This window comes from Cryptomeria japonica, chromosome 10, assembly GCF_030272615.1.
Source record: "Cryptomeria japonica chromosome 10, Sugi_1.0, whole genome shotgun sequence".
NCBI lineage: Eukaryota > Viridiplantae > Streptophyta > Pinopsida > Cupressales > Cupressaceae > Cryptomeria > Cryptomeria japonica.
Genome location: NC_081414.1, coordinates 348,939,576 through 348,958,028, shown reverse-complemented (window position 1 = coordinate 348,958,028; position 18,453 = coordinate 348,939,576). Strand labels below are relative to the sequence as shown.

General features: G+C 35.8%; 1 protein-coding gene across 1 annotated transcript; it reads left to right on the top strand.

Moving 5' to 3' along the window:
* The first annotated feature begins 275 nt into the window (after window positions 1–275).
* Window positions 276–1,712, top strand: LOC131054945 (feruloyl CoA ortho-hydroxylase 2). Its single transcript, XM_057989552.2, has 3 exons — window positions 276–775; window positions 853–1,180; window positions 1,263–1,712. Exons 1-3 carry the CDS (start codon window positions 333–335, stop codon window positions 1,515–1,517), a joined length of 1,026 nt encoding a protein of 341 aa, XP_057845535.2. The 5' UTR covers window positions 276–332; the 3' UTR covers window positions 1,518–1,712.
* Window positions 1,713–18,453: the final 16,741 nt, after the last annotated feature.

Genomic DNA, 18,453 nt, shown 5'->3' with positions numbered 1-18,453 from the left:
CATGACTCGAATTGTCTATGTTGAATGTCACGGAGTGGAATGAGGTTTCTGACTCGCGCGCCACCAGGAAATCCAGTGGATCCGCATAAGGCAGAAATAAGACAGCCAATTTTATTATTTGAAGTTGGGAAAAACTTGAGTCAAGCATGCGTTTTGACTGGTATACAATTAGAGCCTCTTAGCAATACTTATCTATCTCACGCCTTTGACTCTGATTGCAGTTGCAAGATCTATATAAACCATTGAGTTCCAAAGATAAACACGGATACAATCTATATAAATCATAGAGTTCTTAAGATAAACACAGAAAAAGCAAAGAGGAAAAATTAACAATGAAGTTCGAGGAGAGTTTCATTCAGAGTGAAGAGCATCGTCCCAATGCCAAACGTTTCTCAGCTTCCCCTGACGATAATTTGAAAGTCCCCGTTATAGACTTGGAAAACTGCTCCGCAGAGGAGGTGGGGAAGGCGTGCAGAGAGTGGGGATTCTTCTATCTCATCAATCACGGCGTTCCTGATCATGTTATCCGCCGCCTCCAGTCCACCCAAGCCGATTTCTTCGCCTTGCCTCTCGAGGAAAAGAGACTGATATCCAGAGATGCTCAAAACCCCATGGGCTACTTTAATGCAGAGCATACAAAAAATGTGAAGGATTGGAAAGAGGTGTTCGACTTTGCGCCGCGGGACGAGCTGGAGTTGCCCATATCTGTTGATCCAAATGACCCCGCTACCAAGATCGTCAAAAACCGCTGGCCTGATAGCCTTCCTGAGTTCAGGTACGTAACTACCGCTGCTTCTGCTTTCTTCTTTCTTTTTTTGTTTCGGTATTTATATAGTGTTAAAAAATGTGCAGAGAAGCTAGCCTGGCGTATGCACAGGCTGCGATGGAGGTGTTGTTTAAGGTGCTTGAATTAATATCACGGAGCCTTGGTTTGCCTGACGACCGCCTCAATGAGTTTTTTAAAGATGATATGAGCATTGCACGGCTAAATAGCTACCCGGAATGCCCTAAGCCAGAGCTAGCACTGGGCATAGGAAGACACAAGGACGTTGGAGCCCTCACCCTTCTTTACCAAGATGAGGTGGGTGGATTGGAGGTGAGGTGCAAGGAAAACGGGCAGTGGATCCCAGCTCCACCCATGCCCAACTCTTTCGTCCTCAATGTTGCCGACTGTGTGCAGGTAGGCCGACTAATAATTTCACTTGTACATCCATGTTATTTCATTAAAACCTAGTAGATTCATTCCTTGAATGGTATGGCAGGTGTTGACGAATGATATTTACGAGAGCGTAGAGCATAGAGCAGTGGTGAATGACAGCCGAAGACGCCTCTCCATTCCACTTTTCTTGATTCCTTCCCACAACGCGATGATAAAACCTCTGGATGAATTGGTGAGTGAAGAGAATCCTCCCAAATTCAGGGAATTCAACTGGGGCAAGTTTACCAGGCAAAGGATGCGTGAAGGTCTTAAAAACTCGGGAAAAGCGGATATACAAATCGACAATTTCAGAATCTGATTCATCATGGGAATAAAAAATGTTTTAAACATAAATAATTACAAAAAAAAATCATATGATAAAATAATATCTTTCTATAAGTCATATGGCAAAGAGTGCAACTGCCTTGTGTAGTGATAATTGTAATGCTTTCTATGAGATTGGGATCATTTTTCCCAACTTATTTAAAGAATAAAAAATAAATCATTATCTAAATTTAGTCATCAAAACATCAAGATTTGAGTTAAACACTACTTAAATTTTTATTAAAATGGGGTTGTCATTAAATGAAATGTCTTGTGATAGATAGCATCAAATTTATACAATTAACAATTTATAAATAAATATCCAGATATTTTTTATTAGGTAAAACTGTTTTGGAGGGACTAGAAATAATGTGCACTAGAGAAAACAACTAGGAGAAGTAGACAACTACAATAAAGTTAGTAAGCACAAATTAGCACGTAATTATGACCAAGATGCATGAAAGAAAAGAAAACTCATAGATCTAGCCTAAATAATATTGTTTCCAGCCCTACTCAATCTCACACCCTTCACTGTAGTGTGAGATTGAGTGATTGATTTGTGAAGACCTTTCTTTTGCCTTTGTCCATCTACTATCATATTCTAATACCTCAAATATAGAAGAAGTTTGGGGATTCCTCTTCGTTGGGCCCAATCTTCGACAACACAATAGAAATATAATATTATATAGAAAATCCATTCCAAATGTTGAGAACCTTCCTTAGGAGTAGGGAAAAAGCCATCAATGGAGTAGATGTAAAAGCCTAAAAGGGGTGATATTTTTATATTATCTCCCACTCTTGTAAAAAAAGTGACCAATGTTATTATAATTTTTTAATTTGAAGTGCCTAAAATTGACATATAGGTTTTGAATTATGAAGTGACATAAATTAGTAAAACATTAAACTCTTGATATGCTTTCCATTTTTATTTTTTAGTTTTAAAAAAAATAGTTGGATACAATTTTCATAAATTAAAGATATTATTTAAATTGCTAGTTTGTCTAAAAATAACTTTGATGGAACACAATAGAAACATATGGTAAATATTTTTTTTCTTTATTTTTATTACTTCACTTAATTAACTTGAATATCTAGTGCATGGAGAAGAAAATAATGTTTTATTTTTTAAAAAAAGTCTAAAATTAAATTTGTTCAAAATGTCATAGTTTTGGTGGGCTGCAAACTTTTGTCTAAATTAATCATTAAAAAAACTATACCATTTTTTTTTAAAGATTATCTTCTTTATAGTGTTATAATATTTAATAAAGTGAAAATAAAATACACTTCATTTTCTAATTAGTTTCATGTTTTACAATAATGAACTACTTGTAATAAATTATGAAGATGAAAAATAAAATATTAAAAATACATTGTTAGATTCTAGGGTCCAATGCCAACCAAATGAAAATTTTCAATTATCATGAAAATATCATTCTATGGATAAATCTGGAGTTGAAGTTCATTCTTTTGTTGATTTTTTTCCAAAACAGGAATTAGGATCCCGTATTGTTTGTCATGTATGTTATTTCAAGCAAAAGAGTTTAACAAAAATAGCTTAGACCAAATATATTTTTGCTAAAATATCTCTAAATGGATTAAATTTGGTTTAAGTTTCGATATAAATTATATTAATTCAATACTTTCAAGTGAAATAGTTTTGATTGAAAATCATTATGCCATGAAGGTACCAAGTAGTTTTAGGTGAAATATTTTTTCCTCAAAAATATTTCTATTAAAACTATTTTTTGTCCTAAGGTGTGAGACAAATCTAGCATTTTACTCAAAAAAAAAAGGGGAGTCAAAGGAACATGAAGACCTCTTCATGACTAATCCACTTCCAAATAGAATGTTATTCTATAATTAAATATTAAGTATTCTACCTTTGAATACTAAAATCATAGATAAGGCTAATTGTATCTAGAGATTCAAGTGCCTTCTTAATGATATTTTCTTCATCTTCCATACAAGTGACAAAAAGTTTATTAGCAATATGATTATTTACATGTTGTTGAGTTGAAATAGAAAGCGTAATACATTTAATCTTTTATGTTAATAACATAAGCAAGAAGATAGCCAACGTATTTTTGAATAAGTACATATAAGACGAGAAATATTTCAGTCTTTATTTTTGGAATATATTGATTGAAAAAAACTAACATTAGTGGCTAATAACGTTGATGCAAGAATAAACATCAATAAAAATCATTTCTATATATCTCAAAAAATTGGGGCTAAATCTTAGAAATGGAGCTATGACAAAAATGAAAGTCTATTCTATGCAATCATAATCTTTGGTGAAATTTATTTGAATAAAGATGTCATTCTATTGGCAACATCTAGCCTAATCTATTAATTCCCACATATAAATGGTGTTATCAATAACATATCAGATTGACTTAGCATACAAAGAAAGGAGATGGTGTAGATTGAGGGAAAGATTCTTGGAAATAATCTTGTATGATGATTCATGTAGAATGTTTGGCTACTAAGTATATATATCCTTTCTATCTCTAGATAGGTATAAACTTAGTATTTACTTTATTATCGATGTTGCTTAAAGATTTTGAATTATATTATTCTCGATAAACTTAACGGAGAACAATCACAATCATATCCCAAAAGGGTTTTTATAATTCACAAGGAAAGAAATCATATCTATGATCTTTATCATTTCCCATATAAAAAGAATCCTTGTGAAGTTATTCCTTTGTGAGAATTTGATTATACAACACTCCATGAATAGGGGAAACCCTATAAGGGGTCTCATCTAAATGCATTGATTAAGAGAATTAGCTTACTCAAATCAAGATGCATAATTAGTTGTAAGACCTTGTTCATATTAGTTTAAAAAAATATTGAAAAATATTAAGAATCTCTTTAGGGATTTAGGATCCTTTTTTAATGTGTTTTATTACTATTAAAATAATGAAAATATTGTAAGTACAAAAAAATCCTTAGAGAATATATTTTCAACCATGAGATAATACATATAAGCCTTGATTTAAGATTTGGTGTCCACTTTAATAAGGACTTTGAATCTATTGGAACTTTTCTTTCTTACCACCTCAAATTGTCCCAAAAGCCAACAGATGGTAGGTTCGTGCTTGTAAAGTAAGAAATGTAAATAGATAATTGAAGATATATCATATTTTCTGATTTGTTTGATCAATAAGCATCCTTTCAAGGTATGAAAAAGATTAAAATGGAGAAACAAAAACAATGAATTCAAAATCTCTTAACAATAAAAAATAAATAGATAATGAAGTTAAGTTATGTCATATTTTCCATTGCAATATGCCATTGAAAAGATTCCCCAATCATCAATAGAATTAATAAATAATTAAATAATCAAGATGGTGTTATACCAATTGATAAACTTATGCAAAACACAATATGTATACCAAATGTTAAACATGAAAAAAGTTTGTCTACTTCAACAAATTTATTCAATGAAACAAGTCTACCATTTAAGCATCTTATGTACTTGTTAATTTAGGAATTTTATTTAAGCATATTAATTATTGAATTATTAAAATGTAGGTTAATTGTGTTGAATGGGTTTTCAACTTCTCCAGGTTGAAACTATAAGTATTGAATTTTATGTTCTTCAAACGAAAAAAGATTTTTATTCTAGTGATTCAGTGTATACCTAACTCTTAGGCTCTCTAGCTAGTAAAATAAGCTAGGTTTCTAAAGTTATTTTGGCTCTCTCTTCAAATTATGTTCATGGAAAAACATATATCTAGTATAGTTTATCATATGAAAACTCAACCATGACAAGAGTTAGAAATAATATATTAGCTACAAAATATAAAATCAATGAGCTATTAATATACCTAAACATTTACACATTCCAACACTTATTGAATAGAGGGTATAGTTCCTAGTTTCATAACCCAACTCAACCAAACAAATATTTAAAATTATTGGAGTTATTTGTTCAACCCCACAACCCTTGAACCACCTACAAGTAAAAGACCTATAACAAATCAAGAAAAGAAGCCATGATTGATGCTATACAATCTTGAGAGAGAATTGCCAATATGAGGACTATTTGATGTCAACATCTAAAAATTAAAAAATGCTATTCAATTACCAAATTATAAATAAAATTATTTTACAACCCATTTATGATTAAAGATAGACAAGGTTAACTCTATAAATTTTTGGTGACTACGTTGACTAGCAGGTGTTGATTTCAAAGGCCCAACATCAACCTATTTAATATCTCATGAAAGTTATAATATTGTCATTCATATAAATTTAAATTAAATTCACATGTAGCATTATTTTTATTTATTAACTACTTACATACCTATAGAGTTGACATTTTGTATATAATCAGAAGTTGAAGGGCTGCCAAATGCAGGGTGAATAATTTGACCCTAAATTTTTAATATTCATTTCAATAATTTAGTTAATCTTACATTTCAAAAATTGAACTTAATAAATTAAATTTGAACTTGTTGAAACCTACCTGAAGTTTGATTTAGTAGTTCACTTGTCATGACCATTGAATTTACCATAAGTGCACACTACAAATGTGCATCTTGATCCTCCTAAGGATCATAAACATAAAGAGACACAACATTAACATAAGTGAGGTGGAACTCAACACTTGGAAGACACATCCACGTCACCTTATGCTAGAGGCCTAGTGTGTTCTATAAGGGTCTAAGTCAACTACCTAATGGACTCTAAGGTCTCCACCTCAACAGTCTCCTTCACAAGGAAAGGGATCGTGACATGCTCAAACTTTATTTTAGATAAGGGTCTTGGTGCCTATTTTTGGGCATCTTGGGTACCCACTCAATCCTATTTACAACCCCCACATCTACCCTAGAACTCCTACATGTTGAAGTAAGCGAGGATCTCATTGAGACCAAATTTACAATAGAGTTTCTTAAAAAAGTTATAATGAGACATCATCTTTATTGAATGGAGGATGGAAAAAAATCATTGACTACCTATCCCAAAAGATATTATTTATCCCTTGGTGGTGGCACCAATCAATAGGGAACCTCGTGCAAGCATATCTTATAGGTTTATTGATTTGTAAGTTGGTTAACACTACTCAAAAGTCAAATTTCAATTTTCTAATTTAATTTTATCATAAGATACTTTGTTGACATAAAATTGTCAACCAAGCCAAACCATCTAACCAATCACTAGATAACCTCAATGAGTAAACATGTACTTTTATTGTGTGAAGCTCAAATAAAATAAGTAAGTGGTAAGTTAGAACAATTAGAAAACAAATCCATTGATCCCAACATTTACCTTTTAGTGCTAATTTTTTTAATATTAAATATTCCCCTATGTTATCCAAACACAAAATATCTAACCAATATCACATGAAAATTTACAATTGAATTGAAAAAAAACATTTACTATGCCTAGAAAATCACTTAAGATGCATAAAAAAGAAATATTTATTTTACACAATTAAAATAATTTGTTATTTTGCAAGGCATGTAATACCATATTCTTAATACGTTGGGCACTATTAGCATTTGGAAACATGAGGCACTGAATGGTTTGTTGCCACACTTAATACCATATGAAAACATTTCAAATTACTTAATAGAATAAGGATCAAACATTTATTTACCACTAGCCTACCTTACTATTTCAAAATTCACGCACTCACATCTAACACATACTAAAGCCCAAGATATATGTCATCTAGGAGACACTTAGAAAAAAAGAGTTGAGCATGCAAGATAGGGCATGTGCACAAAGATGGTGGTCAGAAAATTGGACACCACCCCAAAAAAACTTGGAAAAATAGGCAGCGCGTATGCGGTTTTAAAATTTCAAATTCCCATGTATGTGCTTAGGTTTGTTCTTCCTGAGCCTAGAAAAGGTAGCACGTACGCGCTACACCTAGGAAACTAAGTGCGTATGCGCTACTTATTGGAAAATGAGCGCGTACGCGCTAATAATCCAAATAAAACTGCATACGCGGTGCCTAGTAAAAAAAGTTTTAAAAAAAAAACTAGGTCTCATTTACCCGTAAACTGCATTTTTAACTTCGTTTTTTCCCTATTTTCTTGCCTAAACCATGAACAGGGTGCTAAATTTGTCCTCCAGGCTATGGATCAAGGTTAGTTTTTGTTTATTTTTGTCTTTCTTTTTGGTTTATGCAATTTGTTTTACATTTTGAATTTAATTTCATTAATTTTGATTAGGTTATTTCATTTTATGTTTCAAAAACCAGATTCTTCTAATCTAGAACAAGAACAACCAAATGCACCTCCTAAAAACCCACAAGAACAACCAAATGCACCTCCTGAAAACACACAAGAACAACCCCCAATTCCTCCTTTTGACCGCACAGCCGAAACACAGGAAGAATTAATTAATTAGTTAGGACAAAATACATCTAAAATCAATAGACTAATTGTAAAATTGAAAAATTCTGAACTTGACCATCATCAATCCCTCGCCACTAGCCTAGAAACATTAGCTAGTGGTGCCATAGCTATTTCCATAGAAATTACCAAATGGGGAAGCTTTAGGGATAGGTGTCGTCAATTCTATGCCAATGGGCTATCATATGATGGAGTAAAAAACAAAAATATTTCTAAACAACAAATATGTGCCCTTTTTGTTGACCTTAGAATTGGTTAGTCATTACCTCCTAATGCAAAGAGGTTTCCCATACATTGGTGTACCAATGTGCAGATGAAGAATATTTTTTGGCAGAGGTGGTGGATGGTCTTTGACAATCCACCTTGTAATAATTATGAGGTGCCATTATATTTTTTGAGAAAAATATATTGTGAGTTTGTGCTCAATGTGCACCCAAATTATTTTGACATGAAAGAGTTTCATGGTAGAGGTGGTGGCTTTGCCCAAGATAGACCTGGAGCCCATAGGTGATTAGCTGTGGAGAGTTGCCATCCCCTAACACCCAAACCCAAGGTGCATCAGGCTGTCCCATTAGAGCTGAAAGAGTCGATGAAGCTACAGACTCTTCAGGCAGCCACATCATTGACTAGTGCCATCATCCAGCATGGGACATCATTAGCACACCCTATTGTATTGGATGATGAGCCATTAGAGGGTGACAAAGAGCCCATCGAGCATATGTGTGTCAGTTGCTCGAGGATATGCTCGGAGATAGATGATGCAGCCAGTGTAGATGGATACTCATATCATCTATGCACAATTTGTGGTTGTAGATGTCAGGATCACATGGTTGAGGATGTCACGCTGACAGATGAGTTGATGGACATGGTGTTTGCCCATGAGCCACAGACATAGGTGTGTTAATTTGAATTCATAACATTTTATTTATCAGTCACTTTAATTTTGTAATTACATAAATGAATTTTCATTTATACATCGATTTAAATTGAGACAAATAATATGCATTTCAGGATGCAGCAACGGTATCCCATACACCTCCCCCAGTTACCATAGCTGCAACTTCGACGCCTGAGGTATAAATTTTGTAACATATTAAAATAGAATAGTACACTTTGAATTCAAAAAAATACAAGATATACTAACTATATTTAATGCTTGGTCCAACTTCTAGTTTGTAGGTGTTGACAGGGGACGAAATGTCCCAGATTGATGACATCACGCTCTCAGCAATTGATTTTGGCCTACAAGGCTATATGGTATGATATTTTGTACAACTCTTTTTATGTATTGTTTTGATGGAATATGCAAGTCATTTCATTTTAGATTTTTAAAATTATGTTTAATTTATTATCTGTACTAATATCTCATGTTAATTTTGTGTCTTTAGAGTACCCCCTCTGCGTCTAGGGCTCGTCCTACGAAAAAGAATTCCTCGAAGACGCCAAAACATGTGAAGAAGGTAATTGAACACATTTTTAGTTGTACAATTGTTTGAAAATGTTGAAGTCAAGTATTAGTTGGGGTTTGTAGATTGATTAGTGTTTTTTGTCTATTTTACATGTACAACGACCATTGAGCTTTGTGGATATGTTGAATGCACCTGATTCGCCCGTGGATCAAGAGAGGGTGGAGGTATGCATCTCTACTTTATTTTCTTGATTTCATGATTATATGCACGCGTACATGTGAACTTGTGATATATTATAATCTTATAATTTTTTCATACAGGAAATATCCATGCTTATTTTGTCAATGGTGAACCCTCCTCCTTGCACTGGAGAAGCATATCAGGATCCGGTACACTTTTGTTTGATATGTAAAATTAATTGTTTTCAACCTTCAATACTTATCATTATATTAATTGTATTTAATCTTTGTACATTTTTTGTATAGGTAATAGCGACCGTTTCTACATCAATGGTGAGCCATCCTCAATCCATTAGAGAAGCATTTGAGGCACAGGTACGTCATTGTTCTCTATATTATAGCTTTAAAGCATTTTTGATATATTATGTTAGTACATTGTATTAATTATACATTTTATCTACAATAGACTCCTTCACGGTACGACCATAACATGGATCCATTTAAGTATGTCTTCAAGAAAACTCCTAAGAGTGACAAGGAGAAGAGAGCGAAGACATTAGCTCCTGGATTAGCCGATGAGGTAATCTACATTTCAATTGCAAAGGAATTAAAGTTACATGCATAGTTATGTTGTTAATTCGGAACTATTTTCTACAAAAGAATTCTAACTTGGCTTTTGAATTGTGGTTTTGTAGCCATCTACAAAGCTGCGTACTGTGCCGAAGAGGCTTGATTTTGATGATCCACCACAAGTTTAGGATCATATAGTGTTAGTTTTAATCATAGAATGACCAGTACATGTAAATATATTCTACATTTTTATTGTATATCGATTTGGACATGGCATATGCCACATTTTTGTAATACTTGTATTGACTTGGCAGACATACCTTTTTTATATATATAAATATCGATATTCGATCCAATAAATGTGTAATGAGTTCATTATTTTGTATTCACTGTATTTTGTGGTTGTCCTTTTATAAATTTAAATGAATATTTGCATATGTAATCAACAATATGAATATAAACAACAAAAATATATGATATAAAGCATTGCAATCATGGAATATGATTTGATAAAATTTCTAAAATGTTGAATTAACCCTACAAAACTCCTTGTATTCAGTTCATTATTGTCTATTCATTGTATTTGGTAGCTGCCTTTTTATAAATTTAAATGAATATTTGCATATGTAATTAACAATATGAATATAAACAACAAAAATCGACAATATGAATATAAACAACAATGTGTTTGGTGCAAGAGCACCCTCACGCTCACAATGGTCATATTATGTTCGTCATGTGCACAAATCGATGTCAGGAGCGCATTTAGGTGGGCAAGTTTATGCTAGGCATGGCCCTATCATGCATCCCAAAGTACCAGAATGTCGAGAGTCATAACCTACCAGTGCGATCTCTCAAGTGCCTTGAGTCCAAAAAATTGTCAAAATATGACAGATTGTTTCTTCCATTCCATGACACATATGTTCAATATGTTTGTTCCTATGGAGTTGCGTGAGGCTCCTTTACAATGGCCTATCTCATTTTTTGATGACTCGGAGCCATTTTCAATTAGTAGCATTTTTTCGCCTGCTCCAAAAACCCTTAGTTGCTTGCAAGGAAAAGTTGCAAGAATGGATAGAATTGATTCGGTTCATCATGTGCAAAAACCAACCTCACAAGCACATCTAGGTGGGTAGGTTTATGCTAGGCATGGCCCTATCATGCATCCCAAAGCACCAGAACGTCGAGAGTCATACCCTACTAATGCGATCTCTCAAGTGCCTTGAGTCCAAAAAATTGTCAAAATATGACAGACCATTTCTTCCAATCCATGACACATACGGTTGATCTGTTTGATCCAGTGGGGTCGTGTGAGACTCCTTTACAATGGCCTATCTTAGTTTTTGATGACTCATAGCCATTTTCAATTAGTAGCTTTTTTTCACTTGCTCCAAAAACCGTCAATTGCTTGCAAGGAAAAGTTGCAAGATTGGCTAGAATTGATTCGGTTCGTCATGTGCACAAACCAAATTTGCAAGTGCATTTGGGTGGGTAGGTTTACACTAGCCATGGCCTTGTCATGCATCCCAAAGCACTAGAACGTCGAGAGTCATACCCTACTAGTGTGATCTCTCAAGTGCCCTGAGTCCAAAAAAATGTCAAAATTTGATGGACTGTTTCTTCCAATCCATGACACATACGGTCAATCTATTTGATCCAGTAGGGTTGTGTGAGGATCCTCTACAATGGCCTATCTCGGTTTTCGATGACTCGGAGCCATTTTCAATTAGTAGCATTTTTTCACCTGCTCCAAAAACCATTAGTTGTTTGCAAGGAAAAGTTGTAAGATTGGTTAGAATTGATTCGGTTCATTGTGTGCACAAACCGACATCGTGAGCATGTTTGCGTGGGCAGGTTTATGCTAGGCATGGCCCTGTCATGCATCCCAAAGAACCAAAACGTCGAGAGTCATACCTTACCAGTGCGATCTCTCAAGTGCCCCGAGTCCAAAAAATTATCAAAATTTGACAGACTATTTCTTTCAATCCATGACACATACGGTCAATCTATTTGATCCAGTGGGGTCGCGTGAGGCTCCTTTGTAATGGCCTATCTCGCTTTTCAATGACTCAGAGCCATTTTCAATTAGTAGCATTTTTTCACCCGCTCCAAAAACCGTCAGTTGCTTGCAAGGAAAAGTTGCAAGATTGGCTAGAATTGATTCGGTTCATCATGTGCACAACTCGACATCATGAATGCATCCAAGTTGGTAGGTTTACGCTAGGCATGTCCCTATTATGCATCCGAAAGCACCAGAACATCAAGAGTCATACCCTACCGGTGAGATCTCTCAAGTGGTCTGAGTCCAAAAAATTGTCAAAATTTGATGAACTGTTTCTTCCAATCCATGACACATACGGTCAATTTTTTTGATCCAGTGGGATTATGTGAGGCTCCTCTATAATGGCCTATCTCATTTTTTGACAACTTGGAGCCATTTTCAATTAGTAGCATTTTTTCACCTGCTCCAAAAACCGTCAGTTGCTTGCAAGGAAAAGTTGCAAGATTGGCTAGAATTGATTCAGTTCATCATGTGCACAAACCAACATCGTGAGTGTGTCTGGGTGGGTAGGTTTACATTAGGCATGGCCCTGTCGTGCATCCGACAGCACCCAAACATCGATAGTCATACCCTATCGGTGCAATCTCTCAAGTGCCCTGAGTCCAAAAAATTGTCAAAATTTGATAGACTATTTCTTCCAATCCATGACACATACGATCAATCTGTTTGATCTAGTGGGGTCGCGTGAGGCTTCTCTATAATGGCCTTTCTTGGTTTTTGATGAATCAAAGCCATTTTCAATTAGTAGCATTTTTTTGCTTGCTCCAAAACCATTAGTTGCTTGCAAGGAAAAGTTGCAAGATTGGCTAGAATTGATTTGGTTTGTTGTGTGCACAAACTGACATTGCGAGCATGTCCATGTGGGCAAGTTTATGCTAGGAATGGCCTTGTCATGCAACCCAAAGCACCAGAACGTCGAGAGTCATACCCTACCGGTGCGATCTCTCAAGTGCCCTGAGTCCAAAAAATTATCAAAATTTAATGGACTGTTTCTTCCAATCCACAACACATACGGTCAATTTGTTTGATCTAGTGGGGTCGCGTGAGGCTCCTCTACAATGGCCTATCTCAGTTTTCGATGACTTGGAGCCATTTTCAATTAGTAGCATTTTTTTGTCTGCTCCAAAAACTGTCAGTTCCTTGGAAGGAAAAGTTGCAAGATTTGCTAGAATTGATTTGATTCATCGTGTGCACAAATCGACGTTGCAAGCGCATCCGCGTGGGTAGGTTTATGCTAGGCATGGCCCTACTATGCATCCCAAAGCACCAGAATGTCGAGAGTCATACCCTACAAACGTAATGTAGAAGTTGCTTGACAACTTTTTTGACAACAATGACAATTTTTGCTCAAATTGTATCTAGTCTCAATCACATATACTCAAAACATAGTCACAAAACATTGACACACAAAATAGTCACAAAACATTGTCACATATTATTCAAAAATTTGACTCTAAATATGGTCAAATCAGCTCTTGGCTATTTGATTATACAAAAAATTGTCTTACAAATCATCTCATGGGCTTTCATACAAAATTTGGCATTACAATATGTGCGATTCAGCTCATCGCCATTTTAATATACAAAATTTGGCATGTACATATGTACAAATCAGCTCATTGCCACTTGAATATATAAAATTGTGCCCCTAAACATGTAAAAATCAGCTCATGGGCATTTATATATACAAAAAATGAATATAGAACAATTCGTCAATGATTTATACAAAATTCTCAAAATCATTCTACTCTAAACCATAGAATCAATCAAGTGAGCCTTCAGGATCGACTCTAACCCGTATTGTGTCAAGTATTGCCTCATGGTCAGATTCATGAGCTTTCCATAAAATCTTGTTATGAGGTCTACCATGATACTTCATCAAATGAATATTTGTTGCAACAACAAGGTTAGAGAAATGAAGAATATGTCTGTGTGTTTCAAAGTCCTCGAACAACCAAACATCATAATTCTTGATAGGGTATCTCTGAAGCCATGTTCCTCTCACGACAAGAGACCCTATTGGGTACTCAATACCCTCTCTGTCAATGATTGTGGTTGTCAATTTTCTTTTAGGCTCAACACAATGACATAAATAGTAATATGTTCCTTCTTCATTGTTCTCTTCTACAACAACTGCATACACATGACCTGCATTTTATAAAGTGTTAATTAATACCAAAAATAAATTATGATGTACAACAAAATGAACCAAAAAGATACTTGCAAAAAAATTAACTCAAAAAATCACCTGAATCCACTAAGTCAGATACATGTTCAAAATCCACTGATGTCTCCATCTGGCTCAATTGTAGTGCTTTGGGAATTTGATATGAATCAATGGGAGCCAATGATCTACAAGACCATTTGTCAACCCACTCTTGTGATTCACATTCTTTCCACAAACAATACATGCATGAAGAGAAAAAATATACCATCTATCTCGTATAAATTACCAGTGAATTTGAATTTGAACTCATAAATGAGTGCATGTCACTCGATCCTGCAACTGTATAACAATCTAGATAGTTTTCAATGTTAGATTCAGTGATCAACCAAAAATATCTACGAACCAATGACATAGCTAGATTAATTGGACCCATCGTAGACTTACACCATTGCACAATTGTTTCTGCATCTACCAACTCAGCACCACCTTCGTACTTCAATTCTTCCCTAGCTAGGGCTCTTTTCACACATGCTCTTGCACCATCGTGCTCTCCCTTACCATGTCTAGCCTCAGTGAAATTCTAAAAATGTTGTACACCGCTTGTCACATGCATCCTTGTCAACCAATAAAACATCCTTGCATTCTTGAATTGTGCGGTGCAATTATTTGACCATATTAAGTGTTGGTTGTATCTTATGTTCCTTTCCCTTAAACTATCATAGAAAAATTTAAAGCATCCTTGTACAAACTCCAATGAATGAGTGCGATCATTACTTATGTAGAAGTGATACTCTCTTACAACCTTTCTATCCTCCTTTGTGTTATCATTTGCATGCATGAATGCTATGTGTACAAAAATAGAAACTTATGTAGAGTGATAATACATGGATTGCACTTCATTTTGAGGTTGTAGTGTATAATTTTCAGTGAAATCAATGATAGAGACAATGGTGCCAAGAGGAAATGTGTCCTTAAATAACTTGAATTGCTCATCTAACCATCGAGCTCTATGTGTATGCATTAAGTACTCATAAACTAGTTTCTCTTGAAACATTTTCATAAATTGAGCTATACATATACCATTTTTCACTAGCTCACATCTCTTCAAATCTTTTCCATCTTTAACTCTATATGTGACTGTCTTGTATTTTCTGAAAGAAACTAGTTTCATACCAATTTCATGTGTGCTCTCCAAATGTATGCATCTTGGTAAATGTTGCAAACCACCACATATGGCACAAGAACCTTCCAAACAAGGCATCTTATAATAAATGCAACCATCATGTCTATTACATAGCACACTTGAAATAAATTCTCTTGCCGACTTAGGAGGTGCTTGTATATTACATTCCTGCAAAACATCGTTAGTGTGCAAAGTAGAACAAATATGACAAAAAATATCATAATGCATGGAAAATTCAATATGCATCCTACAACAAGTGGTGCGTACATGATTAATCTTAATATAAAAAGGTTTTGCCATTTCAAAAAATCTTTGAGAAATTCTTATTTGAGGAAACTTTTCAAGGAATCTTTCATAAAATTTAGTTTGAGCCATATCCAAATAGTGTTTGGCATGTGGCTGGCGGTTTTTAGATCTAATTCATCTTCTAACAACATCTCTTTGGTTGGGCAATACTCTTGTGTTGTCATGCCAAAAAAATTCAATTAATGTTTTTTGTGCATCTACAACAACCTTGTCTTTGCGTGGTAGTCTACCCGAGAATGCTGAAAGAGAATTATTGTTAGGTTCCTCTATTTGTTCTCGCCTCTTTAATGCTTTACTTAATGTTGTTCTACTAACGTTTAATGACTTACTTGTTTTGCTTATCAAATGATCTTTTTTTATTTTCTTGCTCATTATGGTTGGGGTAAGTGAACAAAGATGGTGGTCAAAAAGGGGGGTATAAGTGGACACTTTTTTTCTGAAATCAGGTGAACCTAAACTTAGAGGAAAAATTTGAAAGTCATCCACTCAAGATATGAAGATAATCAAAGAACAAATATTGTAGTACTCTGAATCTAGTTTCCAAACTACTAAACTTTTTCAAAATTGGATAAGATTAAGGGGGTCAAATCCTTCGCACATGAAAAACTGCTCCTGTTTTTTTCTGAAAAACATAACATAGTGTTTGTTGTGCGCATCAAAAAAGTCATAGTTAGATTTAGTATTTTGACAAATCCTTTGACAGAAAGATATCTAAGAGTGAGCACTAGAAGATGTGTATTTTTTTGTAATTTTTTGTTGAGTATTTTTTTTTTAATGATTTTTCCAATAGAGCACATCCTGAAAATTTGGTACCTGTTCATGCGCGAAGCATAAGTTGCAATAAACAAATTGAAAATACAATTTTTTTTTTCTAAAATTGTAAAAAATCAAGTGCACTACAATAATATATAATGTTTTTTAAATTTGGATACGTATATCAAAAGTTATTCAAAAATTGGTGCACCTATGTCTGTGAAAACTATGGAGACACTAGTAAAAGAAATTCAATAATAATATGTTATTGTTGTTCAAATTGAAAAAAAATTATATGGTTAGAAATCTCAGAAGATGGGTGAAAATATGGTGGCAATTTTAGAAATACCCACTTTATGAAGTGTAAACCTGATGATGACAAAGCTGATAAACCAAGTTGATAAAATAAAACACATAAAAAATGAGAGAAATGGAGGGAAATCAAACTTCCAATCCGTAGATTTGTCATCCAGGCCTATTTCCAAGCCTAAAAAGTCAAAAGCGCATACGGGGTACGTATGGTTTAAAAAGCGCATACGCGCTATTATATAATATGATATTCTATGTATAATATATGTATATTCATATAATATATGTAATATATAATATGTGTATAATATGACATTGTATATATAATATGTTTATATACATATAATATATAAAACATATATATACACATGTAAGTGTATCATCTCTCCCTCTCAAACGCATACAAGGTCTCTCTCTCTCTCACTCTCTCTCACTTCTCTCTCTCTCTCCCCTTCTCCCTTCCTCCATACCCCATCCCTCTTTCTCTTCTTCTCTCCCTCCATACCCCACTGCAACTGTGTCTGCACTTCTATAGAAGTAAGTGAATTTATTTCTTATCAGCAACTTCCTCTATTATTTTTATCATGTATTCTCTCCCTCCCTCTACCACTCCCTTCCCCCCATGTTCTCTCCCTCTCTCCCTCTCCCCTCTCCTCTCCCTCTCTCTCCTTCTCCCCTCCCTCTCTCTCCCTCTCCCACCCCCCCTCTCTCTCTCTCTCCCACCCCCCCTCTCTCTCTCTCTCTCTCCCTCTACCTTCCCTCCCCTCTCTTCTCTCTCTCTCTCTCTCTCTCTCTCTCTCTCTCTCTCTCTCTCTCTCTCTCTCTCTCTCTCTCCCTCTCCCTCCCCTCTGTCTCTCCCTCTCTCCTTCCCTCTCCCCTCTCCTCCCCTCTGCCCTCTCCTCTCCCTCTCTCTCCCTCTCCCCTCTCCTCTCCCTCTCTCCCTCTCCCCTCTCCTCTCCCTCCTCCTTCTCCCCTCTCCTCTCCCTCCTCCCTCTTTCTCTCTCTCCCACTCTCCCCTCTCTCTCTGTCTCTCTCTCCCTCTCCCTCTCTCCCTCTCTCTCTCTCTCCCTCTCCCTCTCTCCCTCTCCCTCTCCCTCCTCCCTCTCCCCTCTCCCACCCCCCTCTTCCTCTCCCTCCACCTATCCCTCTCCCCTCTCCCACCCCCCCCCCCTCTCTCTCTCTCTCTCTCTCTCTCTCTCTCTCTCTCTCTCTCTCTCTCTCTCTCTCCCTCTCCCCTCTCCTCTCCCTCTCTCCCTCTCTCCCTCTCCCTCTCCCCTCTCCTCTCCCTCTCTCCCTCTCTCTCCCTCTCCCTCCATCTACCTCTCTCTCTCTCTATCTCTCACTCTCTCTCCCTCTCTCTCCCTCTCCCTCCTTCCCTCTCTCTCTCTCCCTCTCCCTCCTCCTCTCCCTCCACCTCCCTCCTCCTCTCCCTCTCCCCTCTCCCACCCCTCTCTCTCTCTCTCTCTCTCTCTCTCTCTCTCCCTCCCTCTCCCTCCTTCCCTCTCCCCTCCCTCTCTCCCTCTCTCTCTCTCTCTCTCTCTCTCTCTCCTTCCCTCTCTCTCTCTCCCTCTCCCCTCCCTCTCTCTCTCTCTCTCTCTCTCTCTCTCTCTCTCCCTTCC

Coding starts and splice junctions, on each gene's coding strand:
- LOC131054945 (XM_057989552.2), top strand. CDS start 333: ATGAAGTTCGAGGAGAGTTTCATTCAGAGTGAAGAGCATCGTCCCAAT. Junction 776..852: donor GATAGCCTTCCTGAGTTCAG/GTACGTAACTAC, acceptor AAAAATGTGCAG/AGAAGCTAGCCTGGCGTATG. Junction 1,181..1,262: donor ATGTTGCCGACTGTGTGCAG/GTAGGCCGACTA, acceptor ATGGTATGGCAG/GTGTTGACGAATGATATTTA.